At 41.7% G+C, this 15,384-nt stretch overlaps 1 protein-coding gene across 2 annotated transcripts; it reads right to left on the bottom strand.

Annotated features, from left to right (window-relative positions):
* Positions 1–7,258: 7,258 nt before the first annotated feature.
* On the bottom strand, positions 7,259–11,614 carry LSM8 (LSM8 homolog, U6 small nuclear RNA associated). 2 transcript variants are annotated; one of them, XM_054632076.2, is made up of 4 exons: positions 11,466–11,614; positions 10,603–10,643; positions 9,103–9,230; positions 7,259–7,513 (listed from the first exon to the last, which is right to left on the bottom strand). In XM_054632076.2, exons 1-4 carry the CDS (start codon positions 11,494–11,496, stop codon positions 7,423–7,425), a joined length of 291 nt encoding a protein of 96 aa, XP_054488051.1. In that variant the 5' UTR covers positions 11,497–11,614; the 3' UTR covers positions 7,259–7,422. The 2 variants fall into 2 exon arrangements, with proteins under 2 accessions (XP_054488051.1, XP_077035095.1); XM_077178980.1 differs by having other exon boundaries at positions 10,603–10,676; positions 11,382–11,511.
* Positions 11,615–15,384: the final 3,770 nt, after the last annotated feature.

Genomic DNA, 15,384 nt, shown 5'->3' with positions numbered 1-15,384 from the left:
CCCTTCCCTGCTCATAGAACTCTCCAGAACTCTCCTGTGCTCACAGATGCACCTTGCCTGTCCCCCTGTAAGAGACTGGCCTGCTACAGATGACTGACTCAAACACTGGACCATTTGCAGTAACTGCCCAGGTGCTGCAGGAGACTGGACTGGCTCAAACAATCAGCTGGGTGCTTGGCCACTGCTGCACAGAGTGGCCTCCCCAGTGCAGGTGGGTGTGCACACCTAGGCTGCAAACTGGGATTCCAGGTAACGGAAGAGGCTGATAACAGGCAAATCCTGCAAAGTGGGATTGTCCTTCTTACCATGCCAGATCTTCCCTTACATAATGGCTCTGCTGTGAGAACTCCCCTCTGAAGTACTATAGGATGAAGGTATTTATCTCAGCTGGTGGGCCATGATTAATTGAGCTATAATGGGTAAGAGACTGCTGCAACACCTTAGAAGATGTCAATGACTCAGGTAATGTCCCATGATCCAGTACTGCATCATCCAGGGGAATTACAGGGGCCCTTCCACTTAGCCTCAGCTAATATAAACCCCATGGACCTGGTGTTTTGTGGGCTCTTTCCTCCTCACTTGATGGGTACAGTCTGCAACCACCACATCATCAGGACTGCAACCGCCGACGAGAGAAGAGAACCAAGAGGCTGTCATTGGAACCTGTGGGGTGGTGATACTTCTGATGTTTATTCTGTTTTTCAGTCTCTCTTCTCTCCCTCTCCTCTTCCACTTGTCTTTTTCCTATCTCTCTCTACCTCACATTTACTGATAAATGAAAATCTGAACTAATGCCTTTGGCATATGGTCTCACTTGCACCTTTAGTCAAACAGAGGCTTGCCTCTAATAATTTTAATAACTGGTCAGATCTTAACAGTCAGAGGCCAGGCAAATGTGTCCTGTGGTAGATGCTTTGTCATCTTAGAAGTTTCTCACTTTATTAAATTACTGAGGCTCAGGTGGCCCATGGCAGAGAGCATGGCAACTTCAGTCCTTTCAATGCTTTCATAACTAATGCTCTGCTGCTTAAAGACCCAAGACAAGGGAGGGCATTGCTCAGGCATTCCTGTGTGTTGAAGAGTGGCATTAACAGTAGGGTAGCCTGATAATTCCCTTTTAGCTAAGGGCCATTTTGCTGCCATCTGCACTTTGCCATTGAGACTCAGAAATAGCATAATTAGAACCAAACTCAAAACTACTGACACGTACAGTGTGGTTATAAAACACTGTACACGTCTTATCCATCAATGAAATGGATACATACAAACATATTAATGTTTGCATTTCTTACTCCTTTCTGCATTGGCTGGACTTTTGTAAAATAGTGAAATCAGAAGTTGCAGCATAAAACTCAAAATTACTTCATGGCTGTTATAAATGATGCAAGAAGTTAAACTAGTCTCTAGACAAATCAGGACACTGTCCCATTCAGCCACATAATGATCATCACTTAAATTATAACAATTGCTCTGCTCCATTCTTATCAGAGACTGTTTCCACTTGGATCCTGACAATTTTCATTGAATGTGAGCTGATGACTTTTCACAGAAGCTGTCTTGAAAATCACAAGCATGATTCCAGAGGGATCCTACCTTATTACAGTTACACAAAATAATCTTAAACCTTTCTTTTCAAAGTCCTTGACCATTTGCCCTTCCTAGATTTAAACCTCACTTACACCTGACTCTTGTATCCAGGATGAGTTAGGACAACCTGTAGAAGAAACACAGCAAAAAGCAAGAAGGCTGCTTCCGTTCAGCATTGATGAGCACAGGCCTTCATGGATTTTGCACTTTAATCATGGAAATCATTCTGCACGCTCCTGCTGCTAATGATCTGATTGTTAGGAGAAAGGCTGGCCCCAGTCCTATTGACTGTTTACATCCTAAGGTGCTGGTTTTTAAATCTGTTTCCAAACTGACTGAGCTTCTATTGTCTGATGTTTCCTCCACAGCATCACACATTTTCAATTAGCATCAGCTCCTTAGCCATAATCACTTCCTGTCTTGGCTTCTGTTCAGTCTTGTAACTCAGTGCAAAACAGAACTGTACATTAGGTCTGTATGCATCAAATGGTGCAGATGAGGTGGTATTTATGTGGCACTTGGCAAGAAATGGTTTTATTAATTGGAAATGCTACAAACCAAATTTGAAACTTTTATAGATAGCTTGGGGGGGTTAATGCTGCATGTTTATTCTTGGTCTTTTGCATGCATGCTGCTTTGAATACAAGCTTGACAGCCTGTCCCCTGTATGCAAGGTCTCTACATCACACATGTGTTCATCAGTGTGAATGCTGCAGATCCCAGCCACACACCACCGGCAGCTCTGGCCAATTTGCAGAAACATGACAGCATTTACGTGCGTACAGGTTTCCATCTGCATCAGCAGCAGAGTTGAAGTCTGAAAATTACACAAGTGAGAATTACCAAAAATTTAAGCACAAAAATAAAAAGCAATAACCATAATTAAAAAGTACCATTTTAGGATAGGAAGCTTCCATATAAAATTCCAGTGCCTTAAAATACTTCTGAGTAGAAAGTGTTTTCTCACAATTTCTCAGTATTTCTTATAAGATGAATGATTTATACAGATACAACAACTGTACCTGTGTTTAAGAGAATTTCACTACAATGACCACTGCTGTAAAGCCCAATGTTATTCACATTCAACAGGTTTCCATCCTAGTTATTTCTATTTTTTATGCATTACAGTACTTCAGGTCCAACTTCTTCAATTTCTCCACTGAATAATTTCCACTCACATTTCTATGCACTGTAATCATCACTGGATTCAACACTAAAGATAAAATAAACATAGAGTATAAAACAATACGGCAGGAAAGCCATTAAAGAGGTTTTAGCAGACAAAAGCAGCACATGCACATGTGCTTGTCGGGTCTGAAGCAATGAAAGCCTTTCATCTAAAAGTGCAAGGAGCTGGAAAGAAGTTGAGCACTGAGTGAAATTTTTTGGCATCCGGTGGCACTGCTACTGATGTAAGGCTGACTGGCAGCAGCACATTGTTCCAATCCAGTTCCAAAGCTCCTAGAATGTGCTGCAATGCTCCAGGAAGGAGCATTAACATGTAGATAAGTCCTGTTTTTATGGCTAGTAAGCAGGTTTTGGCAAAAGTCTGAATGCTGTTGCGTTTTCAGCTTTGGTTTTCACCTGCATCAGTGGAGCTTTTATTTCCTTCAGGGAAAATGCTACTGATGTAAGAAATATCAGCATTTCTGCCATTACTGTAAAAAAAGGCCCCTGAAAAGGACCCTAAGACAAAATATAGCACTCTGAGAGAGGCCATCAGGAACAGGATTTTCAGAACAAATACCTGGGTCTTTACTATCTTCTGTCATGTATTTTTAACCTAGGTGTTGTACAAGCTTTCCCTCCCTCACCTCAACAATCTTGAATTTCTGGCACATCTGGGTTTCATAGTTATTTGTCCATGAATACCTGATACTTGAAGTTATAATGCCTTATTATTTAAGCAACACAGAAGTTCAAACTGATTGATATGACACAGTTTTTCTGGCTACTTCAAATGCCACTTAGCCCACTGAATTATTTTCATTATTCTTATCAATAAGCTGCAGTTCTCTCAATTGTAAAGTAGAAATAAGAATCCATTAGTAAAAATTAGTAGAGTAGCGTACACTGGTGCCACAAATGCATCATAGACCAAATATAACTAGCAAACACACCTTGGTGTTCTAACTGGCCTAACTCACATTCACAGTTTCCAAGTCTCTTCAACTGAGGCTTCTCCTTGAGAAGTGCTGTTGTGGTCATGGTAATTTAATTCCTAAAGGAGCAACAGCAGATGACTTACTATTTGTCATGTTAACAATGGAATAAATTAAATCCTTTCATACCAATGCATGGAGAATACAACTCTGGTATTTAAGGATAATTTCTATATTAATCTGCAGAATAAAATTCTTAGCAGAGTGCAGCAGAGGCTAATTGGTGGAATTATGGTGCCATGGGTACAAAACACCTACTCAGGCACACAGATTTGGTACATCTGCTACAAAAGTAGTAGTGGCCATGAGATGAATACCATCAACCTGCACTTTATCTTCAGTTCTAGCACTGAGTGTTTGATGTGTATCTCAGCTGTTTACTTATAAAATGGATTGGAGAATAAACACCACCTCCAGGGCTAAGGACAACAGGCTATAGTTGATAGGAAAGGTCATGTTATACGGAAATTGTCCACTGTGGGATTACATCCTCAAAACAGTATCCGTGTTCAATCCAGTACATCCAATAATCCACTTGTAGGCCATGCAGTATTTGAAGCACTTTGATGTGGATTGCAGTTAGAGAAATTACCCTTGGACCACAGAAGGTGGTTTCTCTGTTTCTTCATGCACACCAAATTAATTTACCTAATCTCCTCATAAACCAGCTCATCCATTTCACTGGAGGATTCTTCCCCTAGTCAAGAGTTGTCCTTTCACTCCAAGATCTCAATTAACCAAACAAAAGGAGGAAGTGACCAACCTATGACAATGCAGGAAATTTAATGGCATATGACAATTACCTCCAATTCAGCATTACTTCCTTTTGGCCTTAGTATCACCTTTTTCTGCCCTTCTCGTTTTTGTATAGTATGTTTATTAGTCCTCTGCAAGGACTCACTAGATTTTATTGAATATCCCTGTTATTTACTGAATATTTAATCTAGGCTCACTGCACGAAGACAGTTTCAGGAAGAAAGTATTCCTGATCTCAGCAGGGCTCTTCATGTACCCCATGGAACCAGGTGACAGCCATAAGGCACCAGCAGTCAGAACTCTTAGGGAGCACCTTCAGTTCCAAAAGAGAGTTACTCTTTCTTTGTTAAGAGTACTTTTCTCTCCAGGAAGAATAAAGCAAAGGCTTTTTGCAGACAATACTACTTATCTCCCAGGAGAAATTTGCTTTGCTGCATCTCTGCAATCAGTGTTAAACAGGAGAACCTTCAACCCAGCCAGCTGGCACACAGCAAACATACCCCTTCTCAACACAGAACAAGAACCTGTGGTGCTCTTTTCTCATTCCATCCAGTCCTCTTTCATACCTCTTCAGCATCTGAGTTTTGCTCTTAAAAATTCAGCTCTGCTTTATTTGCTCTGTTGTACCTTTTTACTACCCTCAATGTGCTTGCAACACTGACTGCAGAGTTCCCCTAATGTGAAGACACAATACACAGGCTTTACATGTGCTGAGCTTCCACCCCACTCTTCCTCCAGGGACCAACACTCTCTTCAGAATCACTAGTACTAGTGACTTCTTCAGAATCACTACTACTAGGCCATCAGTCTATGGCCACTTTGTGGTTTCAATTGCATTGATTTTTCCCATCTTTTTTCATTTATGAAAACAATGACATAAATTACTCTCATTGGTGGTCTGTTTTTTAGCCTACTGTGCTACAGTCTTGGTTCAATGAAAATACTCTTTCAGACTGGTTATGTAATTCAACTTCATGCATTAAATACTGTTTTACTGAGTGATCTCTCTATACTTACAGGTACCTAGTAAGCCACTATAGCTTAGAGTCCCTGAAAGTTCACAAAGCTTTAATTGCATCTTAACGTTTTTTAAAGCATTATCAAGTCCTACATTTGATTTTAATAAATACCTTCTGACTAGGTCTCCTGGCTTTGATCCCTTCACCATTGCAAATGTGTTTGAGGTAAATGGTCTCCATAATGCATTAGCATTCCATGATTTATCTTCAAACATAATTTCTCAGCTATAAGACAACATATTTCCATAGTTTTTCCAGTGCTACTACAAGTATTCAATCCATGTGTTTCAACTATAACTCTCCTAATACATCCAACAATAAGTAGTGCATTAGTGCATCCTGACTCCACTCTTTGCCTCTGCACTTTTTGCTGAGCTCTAAAATACCTAATTTAATAACCTGCTTTTTCTTTATCAATACAATTCAGTTCCTATACTTTCTTTTCTCTTGTGAAGGTATCAGCATTTCAGTAGCAAAAAGGCTTTTTTCTTGATTGTTTAATGAAACTGATTCTCTTGACATAATCAATTATGGCCAGAATTAGTACTGACTTCTGGTAATCACAGGAAAAACATTATTTGACTTATTCAATGTTTGCTCAGCAGTTCCAAAAAGAAATGTGGACAGAACACAACACAGTACCAGATCACAAGATAGATAAAGGCAAAAAAAAGGTCTGCTGGGCTTCACATGCGCTACCAAGAACAATCTTGTAAAACAAGGTGGAAGCTACAAGACTTGAGAGATATTTTATGGAAAACAAGTATCTTCAATGTATCTGGTTTCCAAACAGTGAACTTGCAATGAAAAAATCCCACTTAATAGTAAAATTAGTATAAAACCCCCTAATATGCACATTAAAATTCCTTTTTGTTTGTTTTGACAGCACATTTATATACAGGGGAAAAATACTGGACCTGTGGGACACTGGGGAATAACAAGAGCTTTGTTCAAGAGTACAGACTTCATGCTGATATGGCATCAAACACAGTATGCTGCACAGAGCTTGTCCTACTTAGCTTGGTATAAGAGGTCTGTATGTGACCATTGTTACTTGGGATCCTTATATCCAATATTAAGCCAAATTTCTTTCAAAATAAGTCATTTACCTACCAAAAGTACTTCTGTGTCTTCTAAACTACATTCTAGAGACAATAATTACACATTAGCAAACACACAATTCTCTTTCTGTAGGTCTTACCCAAATTTTGAGCTACACAACAGCTGCTGAAAGGTAAAGATAGAGAATTAATGGGTCTGGAATTTAATGGGCTTCAAATAAATGCATGCATTTGGGTTTTTTGTTCCTGCTCAAAAGTCTGTTTCTCCAATTTGTCTGCAAGGATTAAGGCATTACGAACTCCTGCACCTCAAGTGGACTCAAGGTCTGACACCACAAAAAAAAAGTACTATGTGCATATGCCATTAATTAGACTGTGAAAGCTTCTAACGTTCTTCCTTTCTGCACTACACACATACACAAAAAAAATGACAAAGAACAGTTTTCTACATACAGCCACAACTACATTTAGAGATGGTTAAACTGACTGGCACACATCTACCTTCAAATAATCCTGGGTTAACTTGAAAAAAACCTTGGTTTACCTTTAGGAAAGAGATCTTATTTTAAGAACAAGATATATATACTCAGTACCAGGACCATCACTGATACTGATTGCATTTCCCAGTGAAATTATGCAGCCTGAAATTCAAAAGAAATTCAATGAAAGTATCTTTAGCAAAATGTAGAAACTTTAATTTACATGCAAAACTACAACATGTTCATAATAAAAAACTGGTGACTAAACAAATTAAACACAATTTGTAAAAACTGTCCACATTGCTAAATAGGTCTGTACAACCAAAGATTTACAAAGTCCCAGTGCATTTTTATCTTTTCAGTGCACAACTGAGTTTAAAGGTTCTGCTCGAATATTCCCCAAGTCAAGAGCAGAATCTGTCTCTTCATCAATTTCACCAATGACAGCACTGCAAATAAAAAAAAATCAGGTTATTATTTGTTGAAATCAAATCACACAGTTCTAAAACAGAAGCTGTATTTTATCTTCTAACAAGCCTTACATCCTGTTGAACTATACCAACTTCTGATTGATGCTGTTTATTCCATGAAAGCCTCTAGTGATGCACACTGGAATGCTCAAAGTACTTTGTACCATGTACTCTTTCTTTCCTTTTATTTTTCAACATCTTCCCTATTTCATGAGAGTCCCCTATTTTGAAGTTACTGTTACTTAACTGTTCATTCTTTTTACTTCTTCCTATAAGGACACTGAATTTCAGCATGTTGAAGAGTTGCATGAATACATAATTATTACTTGTATTAAATATGTTTGAATTTGTTAAGACTGCAAAAACAATTCCATATCACAGAAGCATATTCTGAATATATTTCAGTAATGTGGCTGTATGATGATGTCTTTCATCATACATTTCAATTGTATGATCAAGCAGTGAAGTAGTAAACCATTATCTGCTGATTTATACACATTTTCAGTATCTGAATGAAAAGCTACTGGTAGAATGGCATACAATGTGTCAAATTAGTTTTTCTTAAAATTTCAGTCCAAAATGATGAAAGCATTCAGAATGATCCACTTTCTCAATGATATTAGATAAATGCACCTAGATATCAATTTAAGCCTTTGCATTTTGTTGTACAGAAGTATCCATTAGAATTAGAAGATGAAAATTCCTATCCAGGCTCATGTGTTGGTCACTGCAGCATACTCTTTTTCCAGCTGTGATAACAAAATAATCTTACTTTTCCCATTGGTTTCACAATGCTGCTGCAAAAGTAATCTTCCTAGCTGGCCCACTTACCAGGCCTTCTTCCACTCCTCCTGTAACCCTCCCATGGGTTTGGCACACCAGCTACTTCCCTCTGCACTCATTGAGCTTTCACCCTCATTTTGTAAAGGAATTTTACATCAAATACCAACTCATCCACTTGACACATCACTACATTGGCTTCAACACTTGCTACACTGTCAAGTCAGAACCTTCAAGGATTTTCCAGATTATAAAGTGCTCTCTGTGCACATCTGCTCTAAAGTAAAAAAACAAAACAAAACAAAACTGTTGCAAGTCAACTTTGTATACCAGATTGTTGACTTTTTGCAGACACAAGTTCTAGCTCATTTTTTAGTGATTATTATGTCTTTTCCTTCATCATCTCCCAGCCTGTCCTTGTAGGAGAGATGCTCCAGCCCTGAGATCATCTTCAATCTCAACATTACAAGGCAATCACTTCTGTAAAAGAAGTGTAGATGCTTGCTATTTAATACAGAATCACAGCTGTGTGTTAGGAAAGATCAGGTCCAACCATTGACCTTACACTGCCAAGTCCCCCACTAAGCCATGTCCCTAAGTGTCACTTCCACACATCCTTTTAGTACCTTCAGCTTTGACAATACTTTCAGTGCCACCCACAAAGATGCAGGGTGTGTGCAGCTATCATGATTTATACAGATTATGGAAATATAAATATACACAGACACGTGTGCATCCACACACAAAGTCTGTATGGAAGGATTTAAACAAGAGCATGCCGTACTTACACGTTATCACCTCTCACAATGTATAAGCCCAGCACCACTTGCTCAACTCCTTGTGAAGAACTGAATACTCGTTCATGGCTTTCATCCAAAATCAAGTTTATGGTCTGGTCAAAACCTTTGAGTGTTCCCTGAAAAAAAAAACACAAAAAAGCACACTGCCATTGCCCTTAAAAATTGCCTCTGTGCTGTCAAGGATACCGTAAACAGAGTGGCAAAATAAAGGTACTGGAGAACAGATGTTCTATTCAGGTTTTACTCTTTAGCTTAAACACAAAAGCTAAAGAATGAAATTTTAAAAGCAATAACCAATTTAAGAAAAGCACCCATGTGTTACTGTGTGTTCATGCTAAAAGACAATAAGCTTAAGCTTTATTATTAAAAAAATTAATTTTCATTTTATCAATGATGTTCCTCTAGACAACAAATTTTACTATTTCTACACTGGTTTTTTGTATGGACGTTTCCAGAAATTAAAAAAAAATTAAATAAACAAAGAACAGAAGAGTTGGATTCTTGTGGTCAACAATATTGAAACCATTCCTAACAAGCAATTTAAAGTGGTATCTCTTTGAAGGAGATTACCTTGTGTTTATTAAATTATATAAAAAATAAATTTAAAATACAGTATTTTCTGGCACTTAAGTACACGTTTGGAAAATTCTTAACATAAATTTGCCATCACTAATTAAGAAATTCAAACTCACAAAAAACAGCCCTTCAAACAGCCATAATATGCATTTGTATCATCTAACAATGAGTCCTATATACCAACTCCATTCAAATCTTTATTGATAAGAAGTATCTTGTAGCACACACAGAAAGTTTACCAGACTGACTTCAGCCAAGCAGATTTGGTGAAGCCAACAGATTTCTGCTCTCTCTTTCCAGAGGCTGCACAAAGCTAAGTACAGACAGAAAGATACAATCCTGCTGCAGCAATCATACTATTAAGTTACACTCAAAACACAAAAGAATAAAAGATGAGGGGAAGCAATGCAAGAAAAAAAAGCCCCAGAACACAGAAGCAATAAAGCCAAAAATATTATACAGTCTAATGTATTAAGTTGGCCTATCCTCAGGTTTTCAGGTACAAACAGAAGCCCACAACACTTCTCCAGCTGATGTTTTTCTACAGCAATAGGGAATGGTTTTAGCAGGAAAGCTGAAGAGCATACAGAACAAAGTGGACATTTTAGATAGAAACTAAATTACTGAACAGAAGAGGAATGCATTTTTTGGTGCATTCCCACAGGAAAAGCCATTTGACAAAAAGGCCAGAGCATCTGCAGAAACAAATTTATCAATGGAAAAAAGCTGACATGACATGCAAGAACAGTAAGTGTTCATAAAATTATCTTTTTAAGCTTTATGGAAATTATTCTATACTATATAATTTGGTTGTGTGAATATGTGAGACTATCCTAACAGAGCTTCTTTATTGCCACAATGGAAAGTCTTTATGGGAGAAAATAAAACATTAAAAAAAAAAATAAGTCTTACCACAATCATTCTTCCATCAGAAGTAATTACTGCAACAGTACCTGATATTTCATTAAGGAAACATTTAGTCATATCTGGAATAGAAGCATTAACATTTTTTGAAGCATTCATATGGAATACAGGTTTTATGAGCCATTTAGAGCCCCAAAAGCCTATCAGCACTTATTTTAAAGCAGCATGGTTGACAATAACATGTGACAATGCAGTATTTTTCATTAACATCTCCTTGAAAGTCTCTCTTCACCCAACCATGGACAGTCATACACAAACGTGAAAAAAAGCCTTAAAAACAGAATACAGATTTGAGCTCACTTCTCTTCCCATTACTAACTGCACTGCCTCAAAATGGAAACAACCGTTTTATAAACACTCTAAGGCCTTAAAAAACTTTAAAAGTCCTTAAAAAGCTCTGCAGTGGTGATCTCGAGGCTAGTATTCTGCATTCCTTCTTCCTGAAGATCTGACTATCCCCATTCGATGATCACATATTCATCATCTTGACTAATTCTGGGTTACTAGCTTACTGTTTGTGAATAAAACTGAAAACGTCCACGGGTTACAAGAAGCACAGAAAAACTAACACCAAAAGCGTTGCAAGAACCCCAGCTGGCAGGTTCTGAGCAAATGATGCGAAGCTGTTATTTAACCGCACGTTAACAGCCCTTTAAGGGCGCAGGCCCACCGCGACTCCCGCTCCGCACGGGCAAAGCTCAGCCCGGCAGCACTGGGTGCTATAGGGGACCCCATTCTCCGCGGAACCTCCGGCCTGCAAGGCCAACCTCCCATGAGAGAGACCGACACCGCCAACAGTGTCGGGCCCGAGCAGCAGAGCGGGCGCACGGCGGGCCCGCAGCAGAGGATACGGTTGATGTAGTTCTCCAGCGCGGAGGTCATGGCGGCCGACTCTCTCCGCGGGGCGCCGCCACGGCCGGCGCGCGCCGCTGACGTACGGGCCGCCGCGCAGGCGCACAGCCCGGGGCAGGGGCCGGCCGCGAGCGCGGGGAGCGCGCACGCGCTGGGGGCAGGAGGCGGCCAGAAGGTGGGAGAGGGCCGTACCAATGAACGAGCCGCGCGGGGGGGCTGTGGCGCCCCCTCCGCGGCACATGGCACCGCCCGCAGGGACGCCGGGAGGCGCGGCCGGGGCGGGGGCTTGGTGTGGTGTGGGGCGGGAAGGTTCATCCCTGCAGCCGAGCGGCCGGGGTGGGACTTGGTGTGGGGCGGGAAGGTTTATCCCTGCAGCCGAGCGGCCGGGGTGGGACTTGGTGTAGTGTGGGGCGGGAAGGTTCATCCCTGCAGGCGAGCGGCCGGGGTGGGACTTGGTGTGGTGTGGGGTGGGAAGGTTTATCCCTGCAGCCGAGCCCAGCTTCAGCGCCTGCTGCAGCGATTGGCCTCTCAGTGGCCGCAGGCAAAGAGCTGAGGACAGGGGATCATTCTCCACGTGAAGATCAGTGACTAGTGGTGTCCTTCCAGGGGCTGGTGCTGAGGGCAACTCTGTTCATCTTTATAGGTGACATGGACAGTGGGACTGAGTTGCTCTCATCAAAATTGCTGATGATACCAAGCTGTGTGGTGCCATCGAAATTATGCTATCCAGAGGGATCTGGATAGGCTTGAGAGAAGTTCCATGTGAATCTCATGAAGTTTAACAAGGCCAAGTGCAAGGTCCTGCACCTATTCAGGGCAATCCCAGACACACCTACAGGCTAAGTGGAGACTCGATTGAGAACAGCCCTGCAGAGAAAAACTTGGGGGTTGATGGTTGATGAAAAACTCAACATGAGCCAGCAGAGTGCGTCTGCAGCCCAGAAAGCCAGCCATACCCTGGGCTGCATCAAAAGTAATGTGGGTAGAGAATTGATTGTTCCCCTCTCCTCTTGTGAGACCCTACCTGTGTCACAGGCTCTACCAGCAAAAGGAAGACATGGAACTGTTGGAGCAAGTCCAGAGGAGGGCCATGAAGTTGATAAGAGGACTGGAGCACCTTCCTTATGAAGACAGGGTAACAGTTGGGAATATTCAGCCTTGAGAAGAGAAGGTTGCATGGAGGCCTCATGGCAACCTTCCAGTATCCAAAGGGGTTCTACAGAGAAGCCAGAGAGGGACTCCTTTTCAGAAACTTTAGTGACAGGACAAACTGAAAGAGGGGAAATTTAAGTTAGGTATTAGGAAGAAATTCTTTACTGTGAGGGTGGTGAGATACTGGAACAGGTTGCCAGGGAGGCTGTGGATACCCCAGTCCTGGCAGTGTTCAAGGTCAGGCTGGGTGAGGCCTTGAGCAGCCTGGTCTAGTGGAGGGTGTCCCGGCCCATTGCAGGAGAGGTTGGGATTAGATGATCATTAAGATCCCTTCCAACCTGTAAATTCATATGAGTCTTGCTAGTGTGGGAGCCATGTTATCCTCCCTTGGTTTCCTGTGGGCTGCTGGTGTGAGGTGAGCAGGAAGGAGGCCTGACTGCTGCCCTTCCACACAGCCACCAAGTCCCACACAGCTGCTTGCTCATTTCCCAGTCAGTGGGATGGGGGAAGGAATTGTAAGGACAAAAGCTGGAAAACTCTTGGGTTAAGATAAAGACAGTTTAATAGGGTAAGCAAAAGGCATGCACACAAGCAAAGCAAAAGAAGGAACTAAGTCACTGCTTCCTATGGGCAGGCAGGTGTTCCACCATCTCCAGGAGAGTAGAGCCCCATCACACGTAATGGTGACTTGGGATGTCAAATGCCATCACTCCAAACATCCCCCCTTTCTTCTCCTCCCCACTTTATGTACAGAGCTTGATGTCATGGTACAGAATATACCTTTGGTCAGTTTGGGTCACCTGTCCCAGCTGTGTCTCCTCCCAACCTCGCAGTTTAGATTGTCCCTGTCAGTAGTCCAACTTCCTTTTCTTTATTCTCCTAACATGCCATTTTTTTTTCTTGCATTCTATAGCCATCTGAACCACAGGGAAAGCAAAATTTTTTTTTTAAGGTAAATTAGCCAGAAAAAAACCAAAAAGGTGTTCTTTGGCACCTATGAAGGTACCTATAGTAGAGGAAATGTATTTAAATACCTGTATAGAGGCTTTGCCCCGGAGGTCCCGGTTGTCCTTGATGGGCTGCAGCTGCGATGTCCTTAATTGTGCTGCAGCTGTGACCAATGAAGATAACTGGGGTAAAAGGGGGTGGTCAGGGAGAGCCTTGGAGGAGCCCTGAGCTGAGAGAGAACGAGATGCAGAAGAAGGAGTCTGTGCTGTGAAGATCTGCAGCCATGAGAACACACCGAGGAGGTATGGACTTTAGAAATCTGATAGAACAACAGTATGAGACTCTAGAAATAGAACAACAGGTACCTACACCAAAGTAGTCCCTGAAGAACTTGTCCAATGGCTCAGCCTTTATTAGAAACATGACAAGAGATGTCAGAGAACAAAATGCTTTTGGCATTGGGCATTACATAATTCTCATCCTCTTAAGCTTTTATTATAAGAAGCTTAACAATTTCCACTAATGGTTAGACCAGGACTGCAATAATTATTCTGTATTTCATGTAAGAGGCTAAGGGTTTTTTTGGGGGGGGGATTGACATTTTCCATTTCATACTCTTCTTTCTCTCTGTCAAGAGACATTCTCAAAGGCCAAGAGCATGAGATCATTGGGATACAAGGATGTAGGATGAAATTTTAAAATACTTGCAGAACATTGCCACAAGACGTGATGTCAAGGATCTCTGATCTACCTGTTTATATCACAAGTGTCCCTGAAAACCAGAGAAGGGCTTTTTAAAAAACTGTTTTTATTTTACAAAGGAATATTAAAATCCAAAGAGTAAGGCCAGACACATGAAGTCTGGTGCCCAGGCTTTGCCAAACCAGGTGCTTAAAAGCAGTTAGCACCCTCAGTATAAAGGAACTCTGAAAAGAGAATTCCTGGCTTCGTCTACTCTTAGGCTCTCCCTGAAGGCAGGCGGCTCAGCCCTTCTTCCCACAGCCCTAACTGAGGTTCTGTCCTTCCTTTGAAGCCACCGCTGCTCTTATTCTCTCCTTACAAAACACCCCCACACAGAGAGGGAATGGCGAACTCTAATGTAAACCTGTATCTTTTGGGGAGGGAAAAAATATCCTGCCTCTGCCCTTCAGGAGCAAGGTTTGGCAGGCTAAATGACAACTTGGGAGCACAAGTTGCGTAATTTTGTGGAAGTTGTGCCCGGTGCGGAGGGCGCGCGGATCCATGAGGGAAGGCCCGAGGCTGTGGTTCGGCCGCTTGCCCAGCAGGGGGCGCCCCGCGCGCAGCCCGTGCGCTGAGGGGAGGGAGGGCAGCGAGCGGCCCCGCGCCACGGATCCGCCGGCTTCGGCCTCGGCAAGGCCCCTCCGCCTTCTCCACACAGAAAAATCCTGCTCTGCCCGAGAATGAGGTGCGTTTCCCACTAAAGACGCCTGTGTTTCTCCGGTGCTTACATAGCGAGCCTACTCTGAGTAACTCACATAGGGACATTTCACAGGTTCAAGCTTGCATTAGACCAGACACGTTTTATTTCTGGTGACTATGTAACATTGGCAACATTTGGGATCAGAAAACTGTAGCTAGCAAGGCTTTGCCCCTTCCTTCACTTGCTGCGGAACTGGCCTTGGGGACATACTAAGTAATTATAATGCCCATTAAGCTCTCAGTTGAAGAAACAAAAGACCTTTTTAAAAAAGCTTCCTTTTCTCTTACATTGTTTAGATATAGCTTACTTGCTAATTACATTTGCTCCAGTAATTAAAATCAGTTTATTTCTGCAGTTGATTCTCCAAACGTTAAGGT

Source organism: Agelaius phoeniceus, chromosome 5, assembly GCF_051311805.1.
Source record: "Agelaius phoeniceus isolate bAgePho1 chromosome 5, bAgePho1.hap1, whole genome shotgun sequence".
Lineage (NCBI taxonomy): Eukaryota > Metazoa > Chordata > Aves > Passeriformes > Icteridae > Agelaius > Agelaius phoeniceus.
This window is presented reverse-complemented; position numbering and strand designations above follow the sequence as displayed.